Genomic DNA, 24,892 nt, shown 5'->3' with positions numbered 1-24,892 from the left:
GCACCCCAGGCCTAGCCTGGCATATTCAGTTCAGCCAGACTCACAGCACCCCCAGGCCTAGCATTATTCAGTTCAGCCAGACTCACAGCACCCCCAGGCCTGGCATTATTCAGTTCAGCCAGACTCACAGCACCCCCAGGCCTAGCCTGGCATTATTCAGTTCAGCCAGACTCACAGCACCCCCAGGCCTGGCATTATTCAGTTCAGCCAGACTCACAGCACCCCCAGACCTAGCCTGGCAATATTCAGTTCAGCCAGACTCACAGCACCCCCAGGCCTGCATTATTCATTCAGCCAGTTCAGCACCCCCAGGACATTATTCAGTTCAGCCAGACTCACAAGCACCCTCAGGCCTAGCCTGGCAATTTTCAGTTCAGCCAGACTCACAAGCACTCCCGGGCCTAGCCTGGCAATATTCAGTTCAGCCAGACTCACAGCACCCTCAGGCCTAGCCTGGCAATTTTCAGTTCAGCCAGACTCACAAGCACCCCCGGGCCTAGCCTGGCAATATTCAGTTCAGCCAGACTCACAGCACCCCCAGGCCTAGCATTATTCAGTTCAGCCAGACTCACAGCACCCCCAGGCCTAGCCTGGCAATATTCAGTTTTGCCAGACTCACAGCACCCCCAGGCCTAGCATTATTCAGTTCAGCCAGACTCACAGCACCCCCAGGCCTAGCCTGGCAATATTCAGTTCAGCCAGACTCACAGCACCCCCAGGCCTGGCATTATTCAGTTCAGCCAGACTCACAGCACCCCCAGACCTAGCCTGGCAATATTCAGTTCAGCCAGACTCACAGCACCCCCAGGCCTAGCCTGGCATTATTCAGTTCAGCCAGACTCACAGCACCCCCAGGCCTAGCCTGGCAATATTCAGTTCAGCAACTCACAGCTCCCAAGACCTAGCCTGACATTCAGTTCACACAGCTCCCCGGACCTAGCCTGACAATATTCAGTTCAGCCAGACTCACAGCTCCCCCAGGCCTAGCCTGGCAATATTCAGTTCAGCCAGACTCACAGCACCCCCAGGCCTAGCCTGGCAATTTTCAGTTCAGCCAGACTCACAGTACCCCCAGGCCTAGCCTGGCAATATTCAGTTCAGCCAGACTCACAGCACCCCCAGGCCTAGCATTATTCAGTTCAGCCAGACTCACAGTACCCCAGGCCTAGCCTGGCAATATTCAGTTCAGCCAGACTCACAGCACCCCCAGGCCTAGCATTATTCAGTTCAGCCAGACTCACAGCACCCCCAGGCTTAGCCTGGCAATATTCAGTTCAGCCAGACTCACAGTACCCCCAGGCCTAACATTATTCAGTTCAGCCAGACTCACAGTACCCCAGGCCTAGCCTGGCAATATTCAGTTCAGCCAGACTCACAGCACCCCCAGGCCTAGCATTATTCAGTTCAGCCAGACTCACAGCACCCCCAGGCCTGGCATTATTCAGTTCAGCCAGACTCACAGCACCCCCAGGCCTTGCATTATTCAGTTCAGCCAGACTCACAGCACCCCCAGGCCTGGCATTATTCAGTTCAGCCAGACTCACAGCACCCCCAGACCTAGCCTGGCAATATTCAGTTCAGCCAGACTCACAGCACCCCCAGGCCTAGCCTGGCATTATTCAGTTCAGCCAGACTCACAGCACCCCCAGGCCTAGCCTGGCAATATTCAGTTCAGCCACTCACAGCTCCCAAGACCTAGCCTGACATTCAGTTCACACAGCTCCCCGGACCTAGCCTGACAATATTCAGTTCAGCCAGACTCACAGCTCCCCCAGGCCTAGCCTGGCAATATTCAGTTCAGCCAGACTCACAGCACCCCCAGGCCTAGCCTGGCAATTTTCAGTTCAGCCAGACTCACAGTACCCCCAGGCCTAGCATTATTCAGTTCAGACAGACTCACAACACCCCCAGGCCTAGCCTGGCAATATTAAGTTCAGCCAGACTCACAGTACCCCCAGGCCTAGCCTGGCAATATTCAGTTCAGCCAGACTCACAGCACCCCCAGGCCTAGCATTATTCAGTTCAGCCAGACTCACAGTACCCCAGGCCTAGCCTGGCAATATTCAGTTCAGCCAGACTCACAGCACCCCCAGGCCTAGCATTATTCAGTTCAGCCAGACTCACAGCACCCCCAGGCCTAGCCTGGCAATATTCAGTTCAGCCAGACTCACAGTACCCCCAGGCCTAGCCTGGCAATATTCAGTTCAGCCAGACTCACAGCACCCCCAGGCCTAACATTATTCAGTTCAGCCAGACTCACAGTACCCCAGGCCTAGCCTGGCAATATTCAGTTCAGCCAGACTCACAGCACCCCCAGGCCTAGCATTATTCAGTTCAGCCAGACTCACAGCACCCCCAGGCCTTGCATTATTCAGTTCAGCCAGACTCACAGCACCCCCAGGCCTGGCATTATTCAGTTCAGCCAGACTCACAGCACCCCCAGACCTAGCCTGGCAATATTCAGTTCAGCCAGACTCACAGCACCCCCAGGCCTTGCATTATTCAGTTCAGCCAGACTCACAGCACCCCCAGGCCTGGCATTATTCAGTTCAGCCAGACTCACAAGCACCCTCAGGCCTAGCCTGGCAATTTTCAGTTCAGCCAGACTCACAAGCACCCCCGGGCCTAGCCTGGCAATATTCAGTTCAGCCATACTCACAGCACCCCCAGGCCTAGCCTGGCAATATTCAGTTCAGCCAGACTCACAAGCACCCTCAGGCCTAGCCTGGCAATTTTCAGTTCAGCCAGACTCACAAGCACCCCCGGGCCTAGCCTGGCAATATTCAGTTCAGCCAGACTCACAGCACCCTCGGGCCTAGCCTGGCATTATTCAGTTCAGCCAGACTCACAGCACCCCGAGGACTAGCCTGGCATTATTCAGTTCAGTCAGACTCACAGCACCCTCGGGCCTAGCCTGGCAATATTCAGTTCAGCCAGTCTCACAGCACCCCCAGGCCTAGCCTGGCAATATTCAGTTCAGCCAGACTCACAGCTCCCCCAGGCCTAGCCTGGCAATATTCAGTTCAGCCATACTCACAGCACCCCCAGGCCTAGCCTGGCAATATTCAGTTCAGCCAGACTCACAGCACCCCTAGGCCTTGCATTATTCAGTTCAGCCAGACTCACAGCACCCCCAGGCCTGGCATTATTCAGTTCAGCTAGACTCATAGAACCCCCGGGCCTAGCCTGGCAATATTCAGTTCAGCCAGACTCACAGCTCCCCAGGCCTAGCCTTGCATTATTCAGTTCAGCCAGACTCACAGCACCCCCAGGCCTAGCCTGGCAATTTTCAGTTCAGCCAGACTCACAAGCACCCCCGGGCCTAGCCTGGCAATATTCAGTTCAGCCAGACTCACAGCACCCTCGGGCCTAGCCTGGCATTATTCAGTTCAGCCAGATTCACAGCACCCCGAGGCCTAGCCTGGCAATATTCATTTCAGCCAGACTCACAGCATCCCCAGGCCTAGCCTGGCATTATTCAGTTCAGCCAGACTCACAGCACCCCCAGGCCTAGCCTGGCATTATTCAGTTCAGTCAGACTCACAGCACCCTCGGGCCTAGCCTGGCAATATTCAGTTCAGCCAGTATCACAGCACCCCCAGGCCTAGCCTGGCAATATTCAGTTCAGCCAGACTCACAGCTCCCCCAGGCCTAGCCTGGCAATATTCAGTTCAGCCAGACTCACAGCACCCCCAGGCCTAGCCTGGCAATATTCAGTTCAGCCAGACTCACAGCACCCTGGGCCTAGCCTGGCAATATTCAGTTCAGCCAGACTCACAGCACCCCCAGGCCTAGCCTGGCAATATTCAGTTCAGCCAGACTCACAGCACCCTGGGCCTAGCCTGGCAATATTCAGTTCAGCCAGACTCACAGCTCCCTGGGCCTGGCAATACTCAGCTGTCAGAGAATATCAACAAGACAGACACTGATGTAACGTGCCCTCACAGTCCCACTGAGGGACAGAATAACTGGTAAACACACAGCACTCATTTCACTGCATCAGTGTTGTGTAAAGAAGATCAACCCTCCACCAGACAACATCCTCTTTTAAAACAAACAGTATAATCTATAACACACACGCCTCTATGGATTCCATCGCTTAAATGCCCAATTACTCTTTCTGCACAAGAGACAAACAAGACTGAAGAAACACACAAACATTCTCTAGTGTGCTGACTGTAGTGTTTATACTTGGCTAACAGTCTATATTCACGGTTATGAGGGCTTTAGTATACATTAAAAAAAGACAAACACACATTTCAGCTTTTACAAAGCCGGTCTTTATAATCACTTAAAACTTGACAGAATTTCCATACATAATAAAACAAAATGCTTTCTGTCATCCACTTGATAAAACGTTTCAAAAAAATAGTCAATAGAAAATCAATTTTAGGCATGACTTACAAAATATATACATAATATATACATATACATACACACACAGAGATATATACATACCCTACACAAACATTGTTATTGCATATACATCTGTGTATTTATGTATTTGTATGTACATGATGTATATATTGCTTCACCCTTGAATGTATTTGATCAGACTGAACTAAAACATAAAAACAAACCAGTCTTTCTCCCTGTCCGCATAAAACCTGCCGGCCACATTCTGGCCACGCTAGGAAGGACAAGAGTGCAAAGCCTTTCTTTTCTTTTTTTTATCACAACTACGAGTAATCATTTATCCTAACCTGAACTTTGACCCCCCCTAACATGAATCCTAAAATGAAAACAAGTAGCTGATTTACTTGTTCTCAGCAGTTCTCAACGTCACCGTTGTCCTTTCTGACGTGGCCCTCGAGTGGCAACACCAAAAACCTCAAGAACGATAGCGATACACACCACATAGGACACAACAATAACAGAATAATTATGATCTAGGCTAGTTAGTCATCAAATCTATGTTACAGTCGAGAGTTATGGGATGGACCAGGCTGTGACCTGTAGATGTAGCCATAGCATTAACAACAGTGTAAAGGGGTGGGTTACTAGGTCGGGGAGTAGCTAAACGTTACAAGGCTGGTTTATATATATATATATATATATATAAAGTGTGATCACTACTATCCATGCTCAGGCTGATAAGTACAGATTAAACTAGTCATGCGTGATTGAATGGCTGGCTGGCGAGTAGGACAGGGTCAGGTGTAGGGTGTCTGAACTAGAGAGACAGGGCTGTGTGCTTGAGGGCAGGGAGGGTTTGTCCTGTATGTACATGTGAGGATAGAGTGTCCTGGGGCTACTGTTACAGTGGAGCAGTAGTGCATGCTATGCAGTTCTGAATGTCACTACATCACAGTCATCATGCTTACTAACCCCCTATTCTCCCCTTTCTTTCTATATTCTGTTGCTTTTGTGTAGCAGTAGCAACCCCTTCTCTCTCTCCATCTCTCTTGCTGCTGTCTGACCCTCACCCCTTGGGCTGGCCTGTTATCCCCTTCCCTCCCTCCATCTCAGTAACTCTGTCCTTTCCAATCTGTCTGACCTCTACCCCTTCTTTCAAGAAGATCCAGTACTCGCTGCTAGCTCCTCTTTCCTCTCCTCCCTTCCCCCCCCTGTCCTCCAGGCTCATGTCCTTCCATCTCTAGCCAACCCTCCCTTCTCCCTCCTTTCTACATGGCCTGTGTGTACGCACTACTACCCCACTGGCTGCTGTTATAGTCAGTGGTTGTGCTTCCATAGCTATTGTTGTTGTTGTATCCCTGGTTGCTATTAGCAACACTTCCTGCCCCTTGGCCATCGGAGGCCGCCGCTTCGTCAAAGCTCTTCTCCTCCAATGGCTTGCCAATCCAGGCTCCGTAACCATGGCTACCGAGCGCATCAAAGAACTGCTGCTTGGCGACCTGGAAGGACATGGCGGCCATCTTGGCTTGGGCGTAAGACGGGAGAGCCAGCAGGTCCTGGCGCCCGCACTGTTGGCATAACGACCGGAATTGACGGAAGATGTTGGACTTGGAGACCCGCGACACGTCCAGTTTGGGGCTAGAGGGAAGACAAACAGGGTTTAGGAATACACAGAAGCTACTGCGCTGGGATTGAAACATTTTCAACATGTTTTTCATATGAATTAAATGCCACTACTCGATATGGAGTATAAATAGTGATTGCTATTCTACTGAAATGGGGCCCTGTGTAGCCCAGGTTAACCACCTGGTGCTGCTATCTGGATGAGGGTGGATGAGGTCTGAGGGTCTGGTTCTAGTTGTGGTGCGGGGTGCGTACCCGTCCAGTTTGCCCTTGGTCCCATCCAGCACCTCCACAGTGATGTGGTCTGGCTGGCTCCAGTTCACGCTGGACTCCTTGGTCTTCCCTGTGTGACGCGTCGAGTCATACACACTCACCCTGCCCACCTGAAGGGAGACAGAGATGGCGTGATGGAGAGGAGTAAAGGGAGAGGAAGAGTGTTCAATTATAGGCATTTCTCTATACCCGCAATAACAGCTGCTAAATATGTGTTATTAGACCAATAACATTTGATTTTGATTTGAAATTAGACTAAATAAGTCCTTTCAGATGAATCAACCATTTTAAACAGAGCGGAAAGCAATGTTTGTGTCTGCGTTAATGGCTATGCTGGAAGCTTGGAACGGCTGTTTGCGTACTGTGTGTGTGTATGTGTGTACCTCGGGGTGGTTGAGTGTTTCTGTATGTGTACCTCGGGGTGGTTGAGTGTTTCTGTATGTGTACCTCGGGGTGGTTGAGTGTTTCTGTATGTGTACCTCGGGGTGGTTGAGTGTGATTCTGTGTGTGTACCTCGGGGTGGTTGAGTGTGATTCTGTGTGTGTACCTCGGGGTGGTTGAGTGTGATTCTGTATGTGTACCTCGGGGTGGTTGAGTGCGTTTCTGTATGTGTACTGTACGTGTACCTCGGGGTGGTTGAGTGTTTCTGTATGTGTACCTCGGGGTGGTTGAGTGTGTTTCTGTACGTGTACCTCGGGGTGGTTGAGTGTTTCTGTACGTGTACCTCGAGGTGGTTGAGTGTGATTCTGTATGTGTACCTCGGGGAGGTTGAGTGTGTTTCTGTATGTGTACTGTACGTGTACCTCGGGGTGGTTGAGTGTGTTTCTGTATGTGTACTGTACGTGTACCTCGGGGTGGTTGAGTGTTTCTGTATGTGTACCTCGGGGTGGTTGAGTGTGATTCTGTGTGTGTACCTCGGGGTGGTTGAGTGTGTTTCTGTGTGTGTACCTCGGGGTGGTTGAGTGTGTTTCTGTATGTGTACTGTACGTGTACTGTACGTGTACCTCGGGGTGGTTGAGTGTTTCTGTATGTGTACCTCGGGGTGGTTGAGTGTGATTCTGTGTGTGTACCTCGGGGTGGTTGAGTGTGTTTCTGTGTGTGTACTGTACGTGTACCTCGGGGTGGTTGAGTGTGTTTCTGTATGTGTACCTCGGGGTGGTTGAGTGTGTAGGGAGCAGGTAGACTCTTGGAGAAGGCTTCGCCGTCTCTGGCCAATCGGCAGCAGACAGCACGTGTCAGGTGGCCATGGCTGTACAGGTAGCCTGGAAGGACAAATATAAGAGACAAGGACAGGGAAAACAAAACAGAAGAGAGAGGAAGGGGTGCAACAGATTGACATGTAAAGAAAGAGGGAGAGAAAGAGAATGACAGAAGAGTGTGTGAGTCAGTGTATTTCCATGTTAACAAGGCTGATCACATCATAGAGTACTCTGACAAGGAGAGGTGAGGAAAGAGATGGATGTCTGAGGGGGTCAGTCAGGGACTGTCTGGGTGGATAGTTATCTGGTCATGACTCCTACAGTTTAAGGACAGTGACTGATAGTTAGCTGGTCATGATTCCTACAGTATAAGGACAGGGACTGTCTAGGTGGATAGTTAGCTGGTCATGATTCCTACAGTATAAGGACAGGGACTGTCTAGGTGGATAGTTAGCTAGTCATGACTCCTACAGTATGAGGACAGTGACCGTCTGGGTGGATAGTTAGCTAGTCATGACTCCTACAGTATGAGGACAGTGACCGTCTGGGTGGATAGTTAGCTGGTCATGACTTCTACAGTATAAGGACAGGGACTGTCTGGGTGGATAGTTATCTGGTCATGACTCCTACAGTTCAAGGACAGGGACTGTCTGGGTGGATAGTTAGCTGGTCATGACTCCTACAGTATGAGGACAGGGACTGTCTGGGTGGATAGTTAGCTGGTCATGACTCCTACAGTATGAGGACAGGGACTGTCTGGGTGGATAGTTAGCTGGTCATGACTCCTACAGTATAAGGACAGGGACTGTCTGGGTGGATAGTTAGCTGGTCATGACTCCTACAGTATAAGGACAGGGACTGTCTGGGTGGATAGTTATCTGGTCATGACTCCTACAGTATAAGGACAGGGACTGTCTGGGTGGATAGTTAGCTGGTCATGATTCCTACAGTATAAGGACAGAGTCAGCCAGGGACTGTCTGGGTGGATAGTTAGCTGGTCATGCCTCCTACAGTATGAGGACAGTGACCGTCTGGGTGGATAGTTAGCTGGTCATGATTCCTACAGTATGAGGACAGTGACTGATAGTTAGCTGGTCATGATTCCTACAGTATGAGGACAGTGACTGATAGTTAGCTGGTCATGATTCCTACAGTATAAGGACAGGGACTGTCTAGGTGGATAGTTAGCTAGTCATGACTCCTACAGTATGAGGACAGTGACCGTCTGGGTGGATAGTTAGCTAGTCATGACTCCTACAGTATGAGGACAGTGACCGTCTGGGTGGATAGTTAGCTGGTCATGACTTCTACAGTATAAGGACAGGGACTGTCTGGGTGGATAGTTATCTGGTCATGACTCCTACAGTATAAGGACAGGGACTATCTGGGTGGATAGTTAGCTGGTCATGATTCCTACAGTATAAGAACAGGGACTGTCTGGGTGGATAGTTAGCTGGTCATGATTCCTACAGTATGGGGACAGGGACTATCTGGGTGGATAGTTAGCTGGTCATGATTCCTACAGTATGAGGACAGGGACTGTGTCTAGGTGGATAGTTAGCTGGTCATGATTCCTACAGTATAAGAACAGGGACTGTCTGGGTGGATAGTTAGCTGGTCATGATTCCTACAGTATGAGGACAGGGACTATCTGGGTGGATAGTTAGCTGGTCATGATTCCTACAGTATAAGAACAGGGACTGTCTGGGTGGATAGTTAGCTGGTCATGATTCCTACAGTATGAGGACAGGGACTATCTGGGTGGATAGTTAGCTGGTCATGATTCCTACAGTATGAGGACAGTGACTGATAGTTAGCTGGTCATGATTCCTACAGTATGAGGACAGTGACTGATAGTTAGCTGGTCATGATTCCTACAGTATAAGGACAGTGACCGTCTGGGTGGATAGTTAGCTGGTCATGATTCCTACAGTATAAGGACAGGGACTGTCTAGGTGGATAGTTAGCTAGTCATGACTCCTACAGTATGAGGACAGTGACTGTCTGGGTGGATAGTTAGCTGGTAATGACTCCTACAGTATAAGGACAGGGACTGTCTGGGTGGATAGTTAGCTGGTCATGACTTCTACAGTATAAGGACAGGGACTGTCTAGGTGGATAGTTAGCTGGTCATGATTCCTACAGTATGAGGACAGTGACTGATAGTTAGCTGGTCATGATTCCTACAGTATAAGGACAGTGACCGTCTGGGTGGATAGTTAGCTGGTCATGATTCCTACAGTATAAGGACAGGGACTGTCTAGGTGGATAGTTAGCTAGTCATGACTCCTACAGTATGAGGACAGTGACTGTCTAGGTGGATAGTTAGCTGGTAATGACTCCTACAGTATAAGGACAGGGACTGTCTGGGTGGATAGTTAGCTGGTCATGACTCCTACAGTATAAGGACAGGGACTGTCTGGGTGGATAGTTAGCTGGTCATGACTCCTACAGTATAAGGACAGGGACTGTCTGGGTGGATAGTTATAGTGTAGGAGTCATGACCAGCTAAGGACAATGTAGTTTGTGATTGAGATGTTGTCTACTTATGAGTGGAGTTTGTTAAACATGACTGAAGCCAACGGTGACCGTTGACCCCCTCTCTCCCTTTACTCCCACACTCAATCTATCCTCCCCCACTCTTTTTCAAATCAAACCTCCCTCAAATGTTTACTGTCCCCTCCCTCGTTCCCTCCTCACCCAGGGTGATTGAAGCCAGGTAGATAGGATGGAGGAAGTGGGAGAGCAGGGCTCCCTGCAGTCCCAGGACGTTCCAGCGAAGGATCTTGTCGCTACAGCTCATGGTCCTCAGACGCTCGCCGTGCTGGATGCCGTCCCAGGTGGGCACGATGGTCGATGACTCTACCGGGATGGTGCCCTCACCTACACATGGCACAAACACCCTTGAGGCATACTTTTGACTCCAAAGACAAAGCCATGCAGTATGAGGAATAGGGTGTATGAGAGAGCCAGTGGTCAAAGTGATGGTTATACACTAGAATCACACAGTCCATGCTCTAGACTGGAACATTCAAATCCGTTGGGATATTTGTCCTTTCTACCAGGTGTGTTTGTGGCAGCAGCAGCAAATGAGGTGTGAATGTGTAGTCATGCTCTGTTTGGCCTGCAGAGAGGGGAGTTAAGCAACATGGTGGTTCTATGTGCTTGTCCTCAGTAACAGAGGGGGTCCTCATGGAACGGTGCTGCAGATGGCATCTGGCTGTAACTCACCATTCTCCACCTTGGTGCGCAGCTTGCCCTGCTTGGCGTTCTCAAACAGGGGCTGGTGGCCCTGGCCGTCCCCAGCGTCCTCGCTGCACGACTTATCAAACAACGCCCCGTCTCCGCACGGAGCAGTACTGGGGGAGAGGTAGAGAGAGAGAGGGGAAGAGCGCGAGAGGGGAAGAGCGCGGTAGAGGTAGAGCGCGAGCGGTAGAGCAGCGAGAGGTAGAGCGCGCGAGAGGTAAAGCGCGAGAGAGATAGAGCGGTAGAGCACGAGAGAAGTAGAGCGCAAGCAGTAGAGCGCGAGATAGGTAGAGCGCGAGAGAGGTAGAGCGGTAGAGAGGTAGCGCGAGAGAGGTAGAGCGGTAGAGCGCGAGAGCGGTAGAGCGCGAGAGAGGTAGAGCGCGAGAGAGGTAGAGCGCGAGAGAGGTAGAGCGCGAGAGAGGTAGAGCGCGAGAGAGGTAGAGCGCGAGAGAGGTAGAGCGCGAGAGAGGTAGAGCGCGAGAGCGGTAGAGCGCGAGAGCGGTAGAGCGCGAGAGCGGTAGAGCGCGAGAGAGGTAGAGCGGTAGAGCGCGAGAGAGGTAGAGCGGTAGAGCGCGAGAGAGGTAGAGCGGTAGAGCGCGAGAGAGGTAGAGCGGTAGAGAGGTAGAGCGGTAGAGCGCGAGAGAGGTAGAGCGCGAGAGAGGTAGAGCGGTAGAGCGCGAGAGAGGTAGAGCGGTGGAGCGCGAGAGAGGTAGAGCGCGGGAGCGCGAGAGAGGTAGAGCGCGGGAGCGCGAGAGAGGTAGAGCGCGGGAGCGCGAGAGAGGTAGAGCGGTGGAGCGCGAGAGAGGTAGAGCGGTGGAGCGCGAGAGAGGTAGAGCGCGGGAGCGCGAGAGAGGTAGAGCGCGGGAGCGCGAGAGAGGTAGAGCGCGGGAGCGCGAGAGAGGTAGAGCGCGGGAGCGCGAGAGAGGTAGAGCGCGGGAGCGAGAGGTAGAGCGCGGGAGCGAGAGGTAGAGCGCGGGAGCGAGAGGTAGAGCGCGGGAGCGAGAGGTAGAGCGCGGGAGCGAGAGGTAGAGCGCGGGAGCGAGAGGGGTAGAGCGAGAGGGGTAGAGCGAGAGGGGTAGAGCGAGAGGGGTAGAGCGAGAGGGGTAGAGCGAGAGGTAGATATACATGTGGATAGGAGCAGGTCATTAACTAGAAGGATCTTCCAGGGTTTTTTCTGGATCAAAATTAGGCTTAGGTGGTGGGCGTGGCCAATGGCGGGGTCGCCAACTAAATTTTAGAGGCCCCCATGTTGGCCAGTGACACAATTTGCAATTCTACACATTTTTTCATGGCTTATTTGAACTGAGGGACTCAAACTTTATAACATCTATGGGGCCCCATGCCATGACAAAAATACTCCTGAGTGCATCATTTTGGGATTTTTTTTATTCTCCCTGACTGTCTCGCTTTTATTTGGGTCATTGTTAGTTCTCAAAGAGGATCTTATTATAGAATATATAGCGCCATTATCTTTTCTACATACTTTATATCTGGTTTTAGTCTTCAGTTTAGACTGACAACGTTTTTCCACCCCAGAAATCATTATCGAAACATGACATTTTTTATTTTACTGTTTTGACATACGTGGCCCGAAAACACTTAAGCGGCCCGCCCAAGACATTTCTATGCAGAAAAAAACACTGGCTTCTCAAACTCCTAGAACAACGTGTGTGTGGGTGGGTTGGTGGCCCAGTTGAGTTCCAGGGCACAGAAGGAAAGGGGAGAGAAGACAGTAGGTGGAGAAGAATGAGCCATTGGGGGGGGTCAAGAAGCGAGGAAGAGACATCCTCCGTAGGTCAGGAACCAATACACGCAGTCAGTCAGGAAAGCTAAGGCCAGCTTCTTCAGGTAGAAATTTGCATCCTGTAGCTCCAACTCCAAAAAGTTCTGGGACACTGAAGTCCATGGAGAACAAGAGCACCTCCTCCCAGCTGCCCACTGCACTGAGGCTAGGTAACACGGTCACCACCGTTAAATCCATGATTATCAAAAACTTCAACAAGCATTTCTCAACGGCTGGCCATGCCTTCCGCCTGGCTACTCCAACCTCGGCCAACAGCCCCCCCCGCAGCTACTCGCCAAAGCTTCTCCAGGTTCTCCTTTACCCAAATCCAGATAGCAGATGTTCTGAAAGAGCTGCAAAACTTGGACCCGTACAAATCAGCTGGGCTTGACAATCTGGACCCTCTATTTCTGAAACTATCCGCCGCCATTGTCGCAACCCCTATTACCAGCCTGTTCAACCTCTCATATCGTCTGAGATCCCCAAGGATTGGAAAGCTGCCGCAGTCATCCCCCTCTTCAAAGGGTGAGACACCCTGGACCCAAACTGTTACAGACCTATATCCATCCTGCCCTGCCTATCTAAGGTCTTCGAAAGCCAAGTCAACAAACAGGTCACTGACCATCTCGAATCCCACCGTACCTTCTCCGCTGTGCAATCTGGTTTCCGAGCCGGTCACGGGTGCACCTCAGCAACGCTCAAGGTACTAAACGATATCATAACCGCCATCGATAAAAGACAGTACTGTGCAGCCGTCTTCATCGACCTTGCCAAGGCTTTCGACACTGTCAATCACCATATTCTTATCGGCAGACTCAGTAGCCTCGGTTTTTCTGATGACTGCCTTGCCTGGTTCACCAACTACTTTGCAGACAGAGTTCAGTGTGTCAAATCGGAGGGCATGCCGTCCGGTCCTCTGGCAGTCTCTATGGGGGTGCCACAGGGTTCAATTATCGGGCCGACTCTTTTCTCTGTATATATCAATGATTTTGCTCTTGCTGCGGGCGATTCCCTGATCCACCTCTACGCAGACGACACCATTCTATATACTTCCGTCCCGTCCTTGGACACTGTGCTATCTAACCTCCAAACGAGCTTCAATGCCATACAACACTCCTTCCGTGGCCTCCAACTGCTCTTAAACGCTAGTAAAACCAAATGCATGCTTTTCAACCGTTCGCTGCCTGCACCCGCACGCCTGACTAGCATCACCACCCTGGATGGTTCCGACCTTGAATATGTGGACATCTATAAGTACCTAGGTGTCTGGCTAGACTGTAAACTCTCCTTCCAGACTCATATCAAACATCTCCAATTGAAAATCAAATCTAGAGTCGGCTTTCCGCAACAAAGCCTCCTTCAGTCACGCCGCCAAGCTTACCCTAGTAAAACTGACTATCCTACCGATCCCCGACTTCGGCGATGTCATCTACAAAATTGCTTCCAACACTCTACTCAGCAAACTGGATGCAGTTTATCACAGTGCCATCCGTTTTGTCACTAAAGCACCTTATACCACCCACCACTGCGACCTGTATGCTCTAGTCGGCTGGCCCTCGCTACATATTCGTCGCCAGACCCACTGGCTCCAGGTCATCTACAAGTCCATGCTAGGTAAAGCTCCGCCTTAGTTCACTGGTCACGATGGCAACACCCACCCGTAGCACGCGCTCCAGTAGGTGTATCTCACTGATCATCTCTAAAGCCAACACCTCATTTGGCCGCCTTTCGTTCCAGTTCTCTGCTGCCTGTGACTGGAACGAATTGCAAAAATTGCTGAAGTTGGAGACTTTTATCTCCCTCACCAACTTCAAACATCTGCCATCTGAGCAGCTAACCGATTGCTGCAGCTGTACATAGTCTATCGGTAAATAGCCCACCCATTTTTACCTACCTCATCCCCATACTATTTTTATTTATTTACTTTTCTGCTCTTTTGCACACCAATATCTCTACCTGTACATGACCATCTGATCATTTATCACTCCAGTGTTAATCTGCAAAATTGTAATTATTCGCCTACCTCCTCATGCCTTTTGCACACATTGTATATAGACTGCCCCTTTTTTTCTACTGTGTTATTGACTTGTTAATTGTTTACTCCATGTGTAACTCTGTGTTGTCTGTTCACACTGCTATGCTTTATCTTGGCCAGGTCGCAGTTGCAAATGAGAACTTGTTCTCAACTAGCCCACCTGGTTAAATAAAGGTGAGATAAAAAAATTAAATAAAAAGGCCCACCTGATATAGAGGTGGAAGGTGGTGTCAGGTTTGATCCGGAGCTTGTTCTCCTCAGCTGGCTCAAATATGCTGTCCTCTGATCCTTCACAGTGCTTCAGCAACTCAGCATATAGAAACCTGGAGGGGAGGGGGGGGAGAAAGGTAGAATCCATATTTGAGTGATTCAGATCAGTGAAAGTGTCCGGGATCCAACACACAAATAAAGGGAGACTGGTGGAGAAACAGAGGATCTGGTAAGTGGCATTAATACACTCTACACTAACCAGATGGACTCCACAGTCACATTAACACACATCATAGTCTGTAATGACTTCCCAGCTGACATATGACACCCTGTAGAGGGAGAAAGGGAGGTTTCAGAAAGGCAGGGAGAGTAGCTATAAAGGAATCAAAACGAAGAGCAAAGGAGGAAGGGGAAAAGACTGGTTATATAAAAGGACAGAATGGAAGACAAATAAGCAGCAGTAACTTCCTACCTGATAAATCCTCTCCTGGAGATGATTTCTGCGTGGCAGTCATTAACGGTGTCCCCTTTAAGACTCAGCTCCTCCCCTTTAACACAGCGATTTCCTGAAGAGAAAAACAAACAAAAATACATGTATTTTATCTCAAAAGGTGGAGACAAAAATCATTCCAAAAGGCTTGTCATCATTTTCTCTCGCGTACGTACACACACACGGCAGGTACCTGTTCCCAGACTGACCACGGTCCCCAGCCCTTCCCCCCTCTTCATGACGATGGTAGCGAGGATCTTCCTTCCCAGAAGACTGTGCTGTATGCGTGTGGTGAGGGCGTTGAAGCGCTGGTGACTCAACATGGCGATCTGGTCATGGATTGTCCCACCACTCAGTGGCAGCTAGAGACAGAAACAATAACAGGTTATGAACGGCCCACCAGTCACAGAAGTAGGTTATAGCAGAATCATAGTATTAACAGTGTATTCATAGTATAGCAGGCATTCTTCAACTTTTTCAGCTCCAGACCCAATGAGAAAATCACTGTCCTCCCGTGACCCAAAATCATCTACCAGCAACCCAAATGAAGAGGAAAGTGTGTGATTCTAGGTGCAGTCTCCTCACTCCCGACCCACCTCTAACACACCCAAAGCCCACTGTGGGTCCTGACCCAGAGTTTTAAAAAGTAGTATAGTAAGAGAGGTAAACTGACCTCTGCAGGGGTTAGTTCCCCGGTGCGGGCAGCCTTCTCTGCCTCTCCAATCAGAACCCTCAGAGCTGCATCAGCTGCTTCCTGTTTCCCTTGCTTCTTATTGGAAGCACAGACAGGAGGGAACCAGCGACCCCCTAGTTTAGCCTGGTAGGTAAACCTGAGAGAGAGGGGAGTTAAGCATCCATGTTTGCACAGCCGCGTTTTACAATATTGAACCGTTAGCTTTCATAGTGTTTTATATGTCACAATGGACCGCCGGACTACCGCAGCTCTGGACTCTGAATTACAGTTAGTGTGTATGTTCATGTGTGTACTGACTTGGGCTCGTGCGGTGGTCCTGACTGCCCAACCAGTCGTATCTCTGCAGCGAAGCCCCTGGCCCGGGCGTACTCCAGCAGACCTGACACAGCGTTGTTGTTTAGGTGGCTGATGAGGTCACCAACCCCCGCCTCGTGGGCAGAACGCAGCTCCTCCTCTGTCAGCGGGGGCAGGGAGGGGCAAGCGGGCATGAAGCCCCCTTCATCACCAGACAGACACAGGGGAAACTGGGGCTGGAGAGGACAGGGTAATGGAGAGCGAGGGAGGAGAAGAGAGATAAGGCAGTGAAAAGATGGAGGAGAGGAGGTGGGAAGAGAGGGAAGAGTGATCTTAGTGTTCGGAGGATCTTTTCTTAGAATTACGGCCTGGAGGCACAATGAGAGAAGTCCACATGCCGGGGTCTTATGACATTCTGTCAGTCCATAGCTAAACTGCTAGCTAGCTTGACAAGCCTAAATCCTAAATAGATGGGGTAGTGTTTATTTCAGGGAACCATCCATTTAGTTGAAACATCTTTCAGTCCCATGTTTGGCTCCTTTACTCACCTTGTTGAGCTGCAGTCTCCCGTCGGCCATTAACTCCTTGACTGCCTCCTCTGCAGCCAGCTGCCTGGCAGCCTTCTTACTGGGGGCTGAGCTCTCAGCACACAGGCTTTCCCCGATCTTCACCCTGAACATGAACCTGAGGAGGGAGCAGAGACTAACTTATACATCCTAAACATACATTGGTGAGAGAGGTAAGAGGACATTCCTCTCTAACCACATGGGGGCATCAGGGTAGAGCTGTGAATCTCCTTCACAGAGACTACAGCACTCAGAAAGAGGGGAAGAGGGACAAAGATGGTCACACTTCCCAGTATCAGATTACTGCGGGACAGTACAGTAGGTGCCTAGGGGAAGGTTATATGCAGAGAGACAGAGGTGCTGTTGTATCATCCAGTCAGCAGACTGCTGCAGTATGAAAGTCATACAGGACACAAGTAACTGCTCCAGTGGGAGAGAGAGAAAGAGAGGTGAGGGCAGGCCCACCTTCCCTGATGATTCATTTATGTATAGAAGAGAGAACCAGGGAGAGAAAAATGAGAAGCAGGGTTGGGCTCAATTCTAATTGAAGTCACTCAATTCAGGAAGTGATTTGAATTTAAATTCAAAAATGGAAAAACTTCAAATAAATAGCTTATCCTTTTCAGTTTATATAGAAATCATTGAAAATGGATGCTATTTTTTCAATTATTGAATTGGAATGTCAGTTTATTTCCTAAATTGACTGACTTCATTTGGAATTGACCCCATCCCTGATGAGGATGTAGACAGATGGATACCGTGGGTCGTGAGGTGGGCCCTCCTGTCCAGTGTTGATGAACTCGATGGGGTTTCCAGTGCGTTGACTGTACTCCATCAGCATGGACACGGGGTTCTTACCCCCCGGCAGGGAACGGGACAGGGCCTGGGGCGGACTCTCCACCACCTCCTGACAGAGAGGGAGAGCGAGACCACGAGGGAGGGAGAGAGCAGAAAGTTAGAAAAGGATTGAAAAAAAGAGACGAATCTTTGGCCTTTACAACACAATCAAGCACAACAGAGCACATTGATTATTACTAACCTCCACACACACACAAACACACTTCAGACTTACAGGGACGTCAGAGGTGGGGTCCATGGCCTGGTCCACCCCTGCAGTGAGCCCCTCCTCAGCCCCTCCCCCCTCTATCTCACGCAGCAGAATCCTCAGGGTTGCTGCGGCAGCATCTTTCTTAGCCACCTTTTTATTAGATGCCTCAGCAACAGGAAACAACCTGCCGTCCAGCATGACCTGCATACGGAATCTGAGAGGGAGAAAAATACAAGGGAGTGAGAGGTAGCGAGAAAGAGCAGGGACAACACATTTTTTTAAATGAATTTGCTAAATCAATCAGCTGGTTTCCTCTTAGACATACCAGCAACGGCCAACCATGATTGGTTGGGAACATTATGACATCACTGACCTGGGGTCATGTGAGGGCCCTGATTGGTCGAGGAGCAGGAACTCGCAATTGTGTCCCTGGTACTGGGCAAACTCCATCAGGCCGCTGACGGGGTTCTTGGCCCTCACCTCCTGGAGTTTGGCACGGAGGTTCTGAGGTGGGGGCGCTGCCAGGGAGACTGCTACTGTCCCCCCTCCATCCCGGCTGATGGCGTTGAGGAATTCGGGGATATCGTCGGTCGCCCACTGCCCTCCGTTTGACTCGTCCTCCTGATAGAGGGATGAAGAGGAGGAAGTAGGTGAGGAAAGAAAGAAGTGAAGCAGAAGTTGGGGGGGGGGGGGGGTCAGTGGGATCGGTGTCAGGCGGTTTTGAAGGGCTCCAGACCTGGCATTCTCAGCTCGGAATCTACAGAGCTATGTTCACCCCTCAATGTTCCAACCAACATGTTACTAGGGTAACTGCCAAACTCCTCCTCCCCTTCGTAGGAGAAGGGCTCCAAGTGAGGGAGGGGGTCTCCCAAATTCAGGAAGACGTCAATGAATTCCCCCAACTGAACTCCCCCCACCCCTCGCTCGCTGTGTGAGAGTGTCCACCTACCGCCTCAGCGTTGGCCTCTAGACACTCCAATCCGGGTGGCACCGCCTGGAATCCGGACCCCATTCCTTCGACCTTTGCAGGGGCGCTGCGCTCGGCCTTGAGGCTCCTCTCCATCCTCTCCCTGCGATGGACAGATAGCTCCCAGATGTGAGGGGTCACCTCTGCGTTGCGGTTCACGTCGCCCTGCTTCTCCATGGCGTACAGGGTAGGGTTGACCTGCTTGGCGCCCCTCAGGCCCAGGTTCTTGGAGATCACCAGGGCCGTGGCCTCCCCTGCCTCCAGCAGATACTGCAGGATCAACTCCTTCTGATTACTGCCGCAGTCCGCCATGTCGCTCTCGTCAAGGTCTAGGTCAAGCTCTTCGTTACTGCTGCTGTTGATACTGGGTTGTTGGGTTTGGGACTGGGAATGTTGCCGATATGACTCAGATGGTTCTGAGGAAGAGGAGTGTGAATCCGATTCTACGTAGTAATCTTCTTCTTTGTCGCCCTCAGGACCCTGCGCTTCAATTTGCTGGATCTCAGCCTCGATGACAACGTCCTCCTCCTTCACAGACAGGAAGTGAGAGCAATCTTCTTCTGAAGGCCTTTCCTGTGACTCCACAGAATGTTCCCTCGGTTGGGAACGTGGGCTTTCCGGATCAGAATCTCTACTTTCCGGTTCTTCCTGTGGTTCTACGTAGACAGTCCACTCTGGAGGACTTTCACCGTGTTTTGAAGCTTTCTTATCACGCTCGAGACCGTAAAGGGCCTGGTTGATGAACTTTTTGGGCAACCGCAGCGTTTTCGCCAAACACTTTGCTTGTAGCTTCTCACCGGGGCTCAAATCTGCCAAGGCTTGCAAAACTTGCTCTCGGATGTCGGGTGGCTGAAATGTAGGGACACTCTTGTTGTTTGAATTATTACTACTACCAACAGAAGCTTTGTCAAAGCTGTCGCCTCGGTCAACTCTTCCTCTGAAGGACCTCTCTCTGTCTAAGGATAAACTTTGAAAGCCTTCTGAGAAAGACGGCCTGTCAGCACAGTCTGCATGAAGGCTCCACTGTCTGTTGAAGCCTTGCTTTTGGGTTGAAGTCTGCTTCTGGTTCCAGAATGTAGGGCCGGTTGGTCCTCTAGGGGGTACCTGACTGGGCGGGTACCTGAAGTCTCTACCGTTCCCTCTGCCTCGCTCGCTGCCGTATCCCCCTCTCCCCCTAGAGCTGTTTTGGGAATACCTGCTGTACCCTGCCTGGGCCTGGTTCGATTCGTTGAAGAGTCCGTTCGGTCCCCCTCGACCCAAGCTCTGCGCCCCTCCTCTGGGGCTCACCCTAAACTGGGGAGCCTCAGTGTTCTGTCCCCTCAGGAAGTGGACCTGCTGCTGCCTGAAGGAGTTAGGACCACTGGGACAAGAGCTCTGCTGACTCAGGCCTGGGCTGTGACCGGGTGGGGGAGGGACAGAGGGGTAGAGAGGCTGAGAGTGGGCACTGGATGGTACTAGAGGGGGAACTGGGCCCAGGTATGAATGGACGTTTGGGTGTAGGGCCTGTTGCGGGGAGGCTCTGGGGTGAAATCCCAGGGGTCCAGCTCTGTAGTATTGTTGCTTAGCCTGCAGTTGGGGGAGAGGGGGTCGGTGGTAATGCTCTATGGGGGGCCCTCCTCGTCCTCTGCTCATAGCGCAGGGGGCAGGTTGAGGGGGGACCAGGGCCGCCTGTTACGCAGCAGATAGGAGGATGTGTCTCTGTGTTGGATACTGATGCAACAACACAGTCTGGCAGAACAGCCGGGTGGGCGATGATCGCAAAGTGGCAGTCAGCACCTGAGAGAGAGGACGAGATGGGTGTGAGCGAAAGCAAAAGTGACTGAGTGGGTGAGGAAAAGAGCCATGAAATTAAAAATAAAGAGCCAACTATAAAGCAATATGAAGAAGAAACTAGGGACATAAGACTGGTCAAAATGTAGTGGAAAATCCTGATGGAAATGGAAAAAGGGCAGGAGAAAAACAGTGTAGATCAAAGGGCTTATGACAAATAACATATATATATATTACACACAGTCTCACTGTACTCCATCCTGTCTCCAATACAGCCCCAGTGTCACATGCTGTTGGACCCAATTGGCCACAACGAGATCCATGTATAAAAGGTCAGAAATGTATAATTCATGGTTGTGGCTTCACTGTGTTAGTTCTGGTTTAACAGATGATTTGCAGCTTCACATAGGAAGTGAGAGTGAGGCAGAAGGAAAGAAAAGATTCAAGGTGGTCAGTGAAGGACAGGAGTTGCTGCACTAACTTTTGACAGACTAAACACTAAGCAAAAAAGTAATAGATGTTGAACCTGATAAAAGGTTGGCCATAGAACACACATTGGACAGGAAAAGGAATAACGCTCGTTCACCATTAAAAATAAGTAATTTTAGTAGACAGGTTTAAAAGATTGACTTTTCAGCCTTCAATGGCCTTCTTGAGAATAATCACAACGGGAACGGTCAAGTTCGTATGGGGCATGGGGGAGAAAACTCATCAGCTGGTGGTGCTAATGAGAGTCCCATGATGGCTACACAGGTTGCACCTCTACTCACGTTGGTTGAGCACGGACTATTTTCAAATACCTTTTCATATTATGGGCACCTTCTAGTACAGCAAACCTGACATTGAATAACATTTTCTGATTATTTTCTCCGCTGAAATATTTAACAAGCACTAGTCATTTCATGCCAATTACATATAAATCTTTAGGGCATAGAACATGATGGGGGGTATTTTTAATGAAAACGCTGTACCACAAAGCTTCTTCCCTGCACTCAATGATTATCTGTCACTGACCACAGGAAGACACTCAACCCTGCTCCTCAGATTTCCGCCCTGCCAGGCATGCTGCTCCCGAAACGATTGCCACCATATTAATAATAATAATATAACGACAAGTGGAATCGAGTTATTTCACTGCAATGTTAACGGACAGCAGCAGCAGCTTTGGGTCGGGTGCCCCCGGGTCAAAGCGGGATCTGGCTGACCTTAATGCAAGCCGGCAACTGACTGCCAAAATAACAACCCAGCATGGCTCAACTTCAGTTGCCTCTGCTGCTTCCATGGGCAATATGAATCTACAGAGCTGCGCATTAAATATTAGGACGCCTTTGGCCCATGGACCAACCAGACATTGTTTGGCCTTGTTTTCGGTATGTTCCCGTTCCTGGATTATTGATGAGTCATTTCTATTTGAATTACAGAATTGGGGTATACGCCCTGGTCAAAGTGTTATAAATCAAGTTCATGCTTAGTGGGTTGCATAAACGACTCGATGACAGTAGAAAGACATTAACTAATTCAATGAACGTACCTGAAAGTTCGCGGGATAAAATACAGATTTACTATATCACCACCTGGCCTGAAGGTGGCATAAAGGAGAGTAGGTTTCAGTCACTTTTGAAAGGCAGAGATCTTGAGGTCTGCGGGCGCGCTGCCGGGGTCGGAAGTTGACTACACTTCAAACAGTTTAGAGATAGAACGTTTCTCAAAAACTGTTTATCAAAATACAAAAGTATTATCGTAGAACTGTTTATCAAAATACAAAAGTAATTCAACTAGTTGGCTATATTTCTCAAAATTCTATGTATTTTACCATCCCCCCAAAAAACGTTTATTTATTTTTTACATACCGCACCGCACGAGCGCTTCTCAATTTCAAAGGGACATCTAGTACCCCTACCATTCAAGATACTTACTTATACCAGACGGTACAATGTGAAATGATGAATAGGCCTATTAAAGAACGCATAGAAAGTCTGCAGTTACAGTTTCTTAACACGAAAACAGCACGAAAGGGCAGAATAGTTTCGTTTTCCTTTCTCTAGACACGTTCTGTAGCCAGTCTGGGCGAGTCACGTGATGCAATAGTTCCTATCATAGGTTTCACTAGCTAGAGTAAGGATGTAGCCAAAACTGGTGCAAGCTCAAGGTACCAAGGCCTAGGCTGTTTGAATACTTGGATGTACATCAAATGTATTTCTCTCACATGTGGATATTATAATATAATTATGTCAAACAATTAAAAAAGAATCGGTCCTTGTCATGTGAATGAAAATGTGCCGTAGTGTTATGTCAAACAGGATGTATTTCTTGTTAGAGGATACAGTATATTGATTGAAGTTGAAGGCAATCGTTTTTTCTATTTATTTTCCAGTAAGCCAATATTTATTATAAAATGCATCCACTCTAGACACAGACAATTACATTACATATTTAGAAAATATCAATCTGGACAAGAAAGCCTTCAGAAAGTATGCCTATATATGCAAAGGCTAACTCCAAAACATTCAACCCCCTCCCTAAAAAAAGTAACAAAATATCATCATTCAAGATCGCCTCTTAGTTGTCATGTCTCACAGCTGCTGTTGCGTCAGACTATTGTTGTGACAAAAACACAACCAGAACAGTTTAATTGAGCACGCAGCAGCTGCCGAATATAGCTAGTTGCCACTGTACCCAGATTTGGGTGCTTTCAAGACAACTGGGAACTCAGGGGTAAAAAAAAAAAAATTAAAACGAGGTCAAAGCATGACGTCGGTAATCTTGAGGTCGGAGCTCTGGAAAGATGCCCGTGTTTCCGACTTGGATGACCGTTCAAAGCTATTTTTTCCTAGTCGGAGCTCGTTTTTTCCCCGAGTTCCCAGTTCTCTCTGAACGCACTGAGGTATGAGATTTCAGAGTTCCCAGTTGTTCTGAACACAGCATCAAACCCAATTCCATCACGCAGGGATACGCATGCATGCATTGGTTAATCAAACACAGCCACGCGAGAACATCTCTGTTAATCATCTCGCGGTTGAATTTTTAAAATAAAACTTAACTAATAGTCACTGCTGCCATCAGCTTGACTGTGGAATTAAGGACGCCACTGAATAACCTTCCCATGTTTATTTTTGCTATGGATGGTTCTGATGCACACCATTTTCAATCCCCCCCAGTCAAAGTGAACCCCGCACAACTAGTTAGCTAGGTGGACAGGAGGAGGATCAACTATCAGTGTGCAATTTCATCCCGCCTCCAACCCCCAACGCTGTCTGTCGCTGGATGAACATAGGATCCAATTGGTCATTTTACAGTGGTTTTTCAGTAAATCCCCCCTAATCCTCAATCCCCTTCTTACTGTCGCTCTCACACAGGCGTTTCCCCGACTGAAGTCCTACATTAATATAACCTGAAATTAGCAAAATTATCTTGGTTTTAACTGACGCTACACATTGAATACGCTGGTAAATATTTAATTTCTCTCAGTAACCTGCCAGCAGAGATCGACTCAACTGCCATCATTGAATGGATGGTTGTCGTTTGGACTGCGCACGCATGTTCCGAACAAGATATTGCGTAGATGGAGGCTCCAAGCGGGTTCACAAGCTTGGTAACGTAGAACCGCAGTTGTGCATCGCAAATAACATGCACAACTGTCGATTTGTTCCAGACACACTTTCCCAATCAACTCCCAAGTGTAAACAACTATGCAAGGCGACGTCAAATGCATTGAAAATAATGATAATTATGCATAGCCCGGATTGACTAGCTAGCTACATAGCTTGCTAGCTAACGTTAGCATTGATTGAGCATCACTGCGGCACAAGCGTGCACACCATAGTCGCATTTGAAAGCTATTCAGTTAGCGCGAAACCAAATATAGATCTCAATTGAACTAACACGAAAGGTAAAAACAGAGTTCAAAATGTAATTAATTTACCTGGGTTTGCGATTGAAGCTTTGTATCAGTCCGAGTTCCTGCTTGCTAGCGACAGTGTCGACAAAGAAACAAGGGGGTAAGGGGGGCGCATGATGACATCACTAGTTTGCGACAGGTTACCTGGCGCATTTGGAGTGACGCTGCCCGTTTTACTGCAGAGTGCGGTCCCCCCAAAAAAATAACATCAGAGGAGGTGGAATACCTTTGCTGCGGCAGGTCGATTGGACTCATTTAGGCAGGTGAATAGGACATGTAGAATAGCAGTACCTCCAAGCCACTGCTATTACATTCCCTAGTTTAGGATTCGATTAATCAGATCTCAAATTTAAAAAAATCTATTAAATGTAATATATGTATGCTACAAAACCTTCCACAAATCCATTTGCCACAAACCCGGCATGAACCCTGCAAAGAGC

General features: G+C 49.4%; 1 protein-coding gene across 4 annotated transcripts; it reads right to left on the bottom strand.

Moving 5' to 3' along the window:
- Positions 1-4,257: 4,257 nt before the first annotated feature.
- LOC115124133 (double-stranded RNA-specific adenosine deaminase-like) lies at positions 4,258-24,579 on the bottom strand. Of its 4 annotated transcripts, none has more exons than XM_065027788.1 (16): positions 24,477-24,579; positions 18,767-20,560; positions 18,191-18,438; positions 17,842-18,031; positions 17,528-17,676; positions 16,752-16,887; positions 16,207-16,439; positions 15,889-16,045; positions 15,409-15,577; positions 15,198-15,291; positions 14,722-14,838; positions 10,683-10,810; positions 10,152-10,334; positions 7,402-7,514; positions 6,163-6,362; positions 4,258-5,994 (listed from the first exon to the last, which is right to left on the bottom strand). In XM_065027788.1, exons 2-16 carry the CDS (start codon positions 20,414-20,416, stop codon positions 5,625-5,627), a joined length of 4,137 nt encoding a protein of 1,378 aa, XP_064883860.1. In that variant the 5' UTR covers positions 20,417-20,560; positions 24,477-24,579; the 3' UTR covers positions 4,258-5,624. The 4 variants fall into 4 exon arrangements, with proteins under 4 accessions (XP_064883860.1, XP_029509368.2, XP_064883862.1 ...); XM_029653508.2 differs by having other exon boundaries at positions 6,235-6,362; positions 24,477-24,578; XM_065027790.1 differs by lacking the exon at positions 24,477-24,579 and adding an exon at positions 22,471-22,570.
- Between the last annotated feature and the right edge of the window lie 313 nt (positions 24,580-24,892).

Source organism: Oncorhynchus nerka, linkage group LG14 (assembly GCF_034236695.1).
Source record: "Oncorhynchus nerka isolate Pitt River linkage group LG14, Oner_Uvic_2.0, whole genome shotgun sequence".
NCBI lineage: Eukaryota > Metazoa > Chordata > Actinopteri > Salmoniformes > Salmonidae > Oncorhynchus > Oncorhynchus nerka.
The sequence above is the reverse complement of the archived record's forward strand: the minus strand, read 5'-3'. Positions and strand labels throughout refer to the sequence as shown.

Excerpts from the sequence above, each read along its gene's own strand:
- LOC115124133 (XM_065027788.1), bottom strand. The coding sequence starts at position 20,416 with ATGAGCAGAGGACGAGGAGGGCCCCCCATAGAGCATTACCACCGACCC. Across the intron at positions 15,578-15,888 it reads GGGAACTAACCCCTGCAGAG|CTGCCACTGAGTGGTGGGAC; the intron begins GTCAGTTTACCT and ends TTCTGTCTCTAG. Across the intron at positions 10,335-10,682 it reads GCGCACCAAGGTGGAGAATG|GTGAGGGCACCATCCCGGTA; the intron begins GTGAGTTACAGC and ends TGCCATGTGTAG.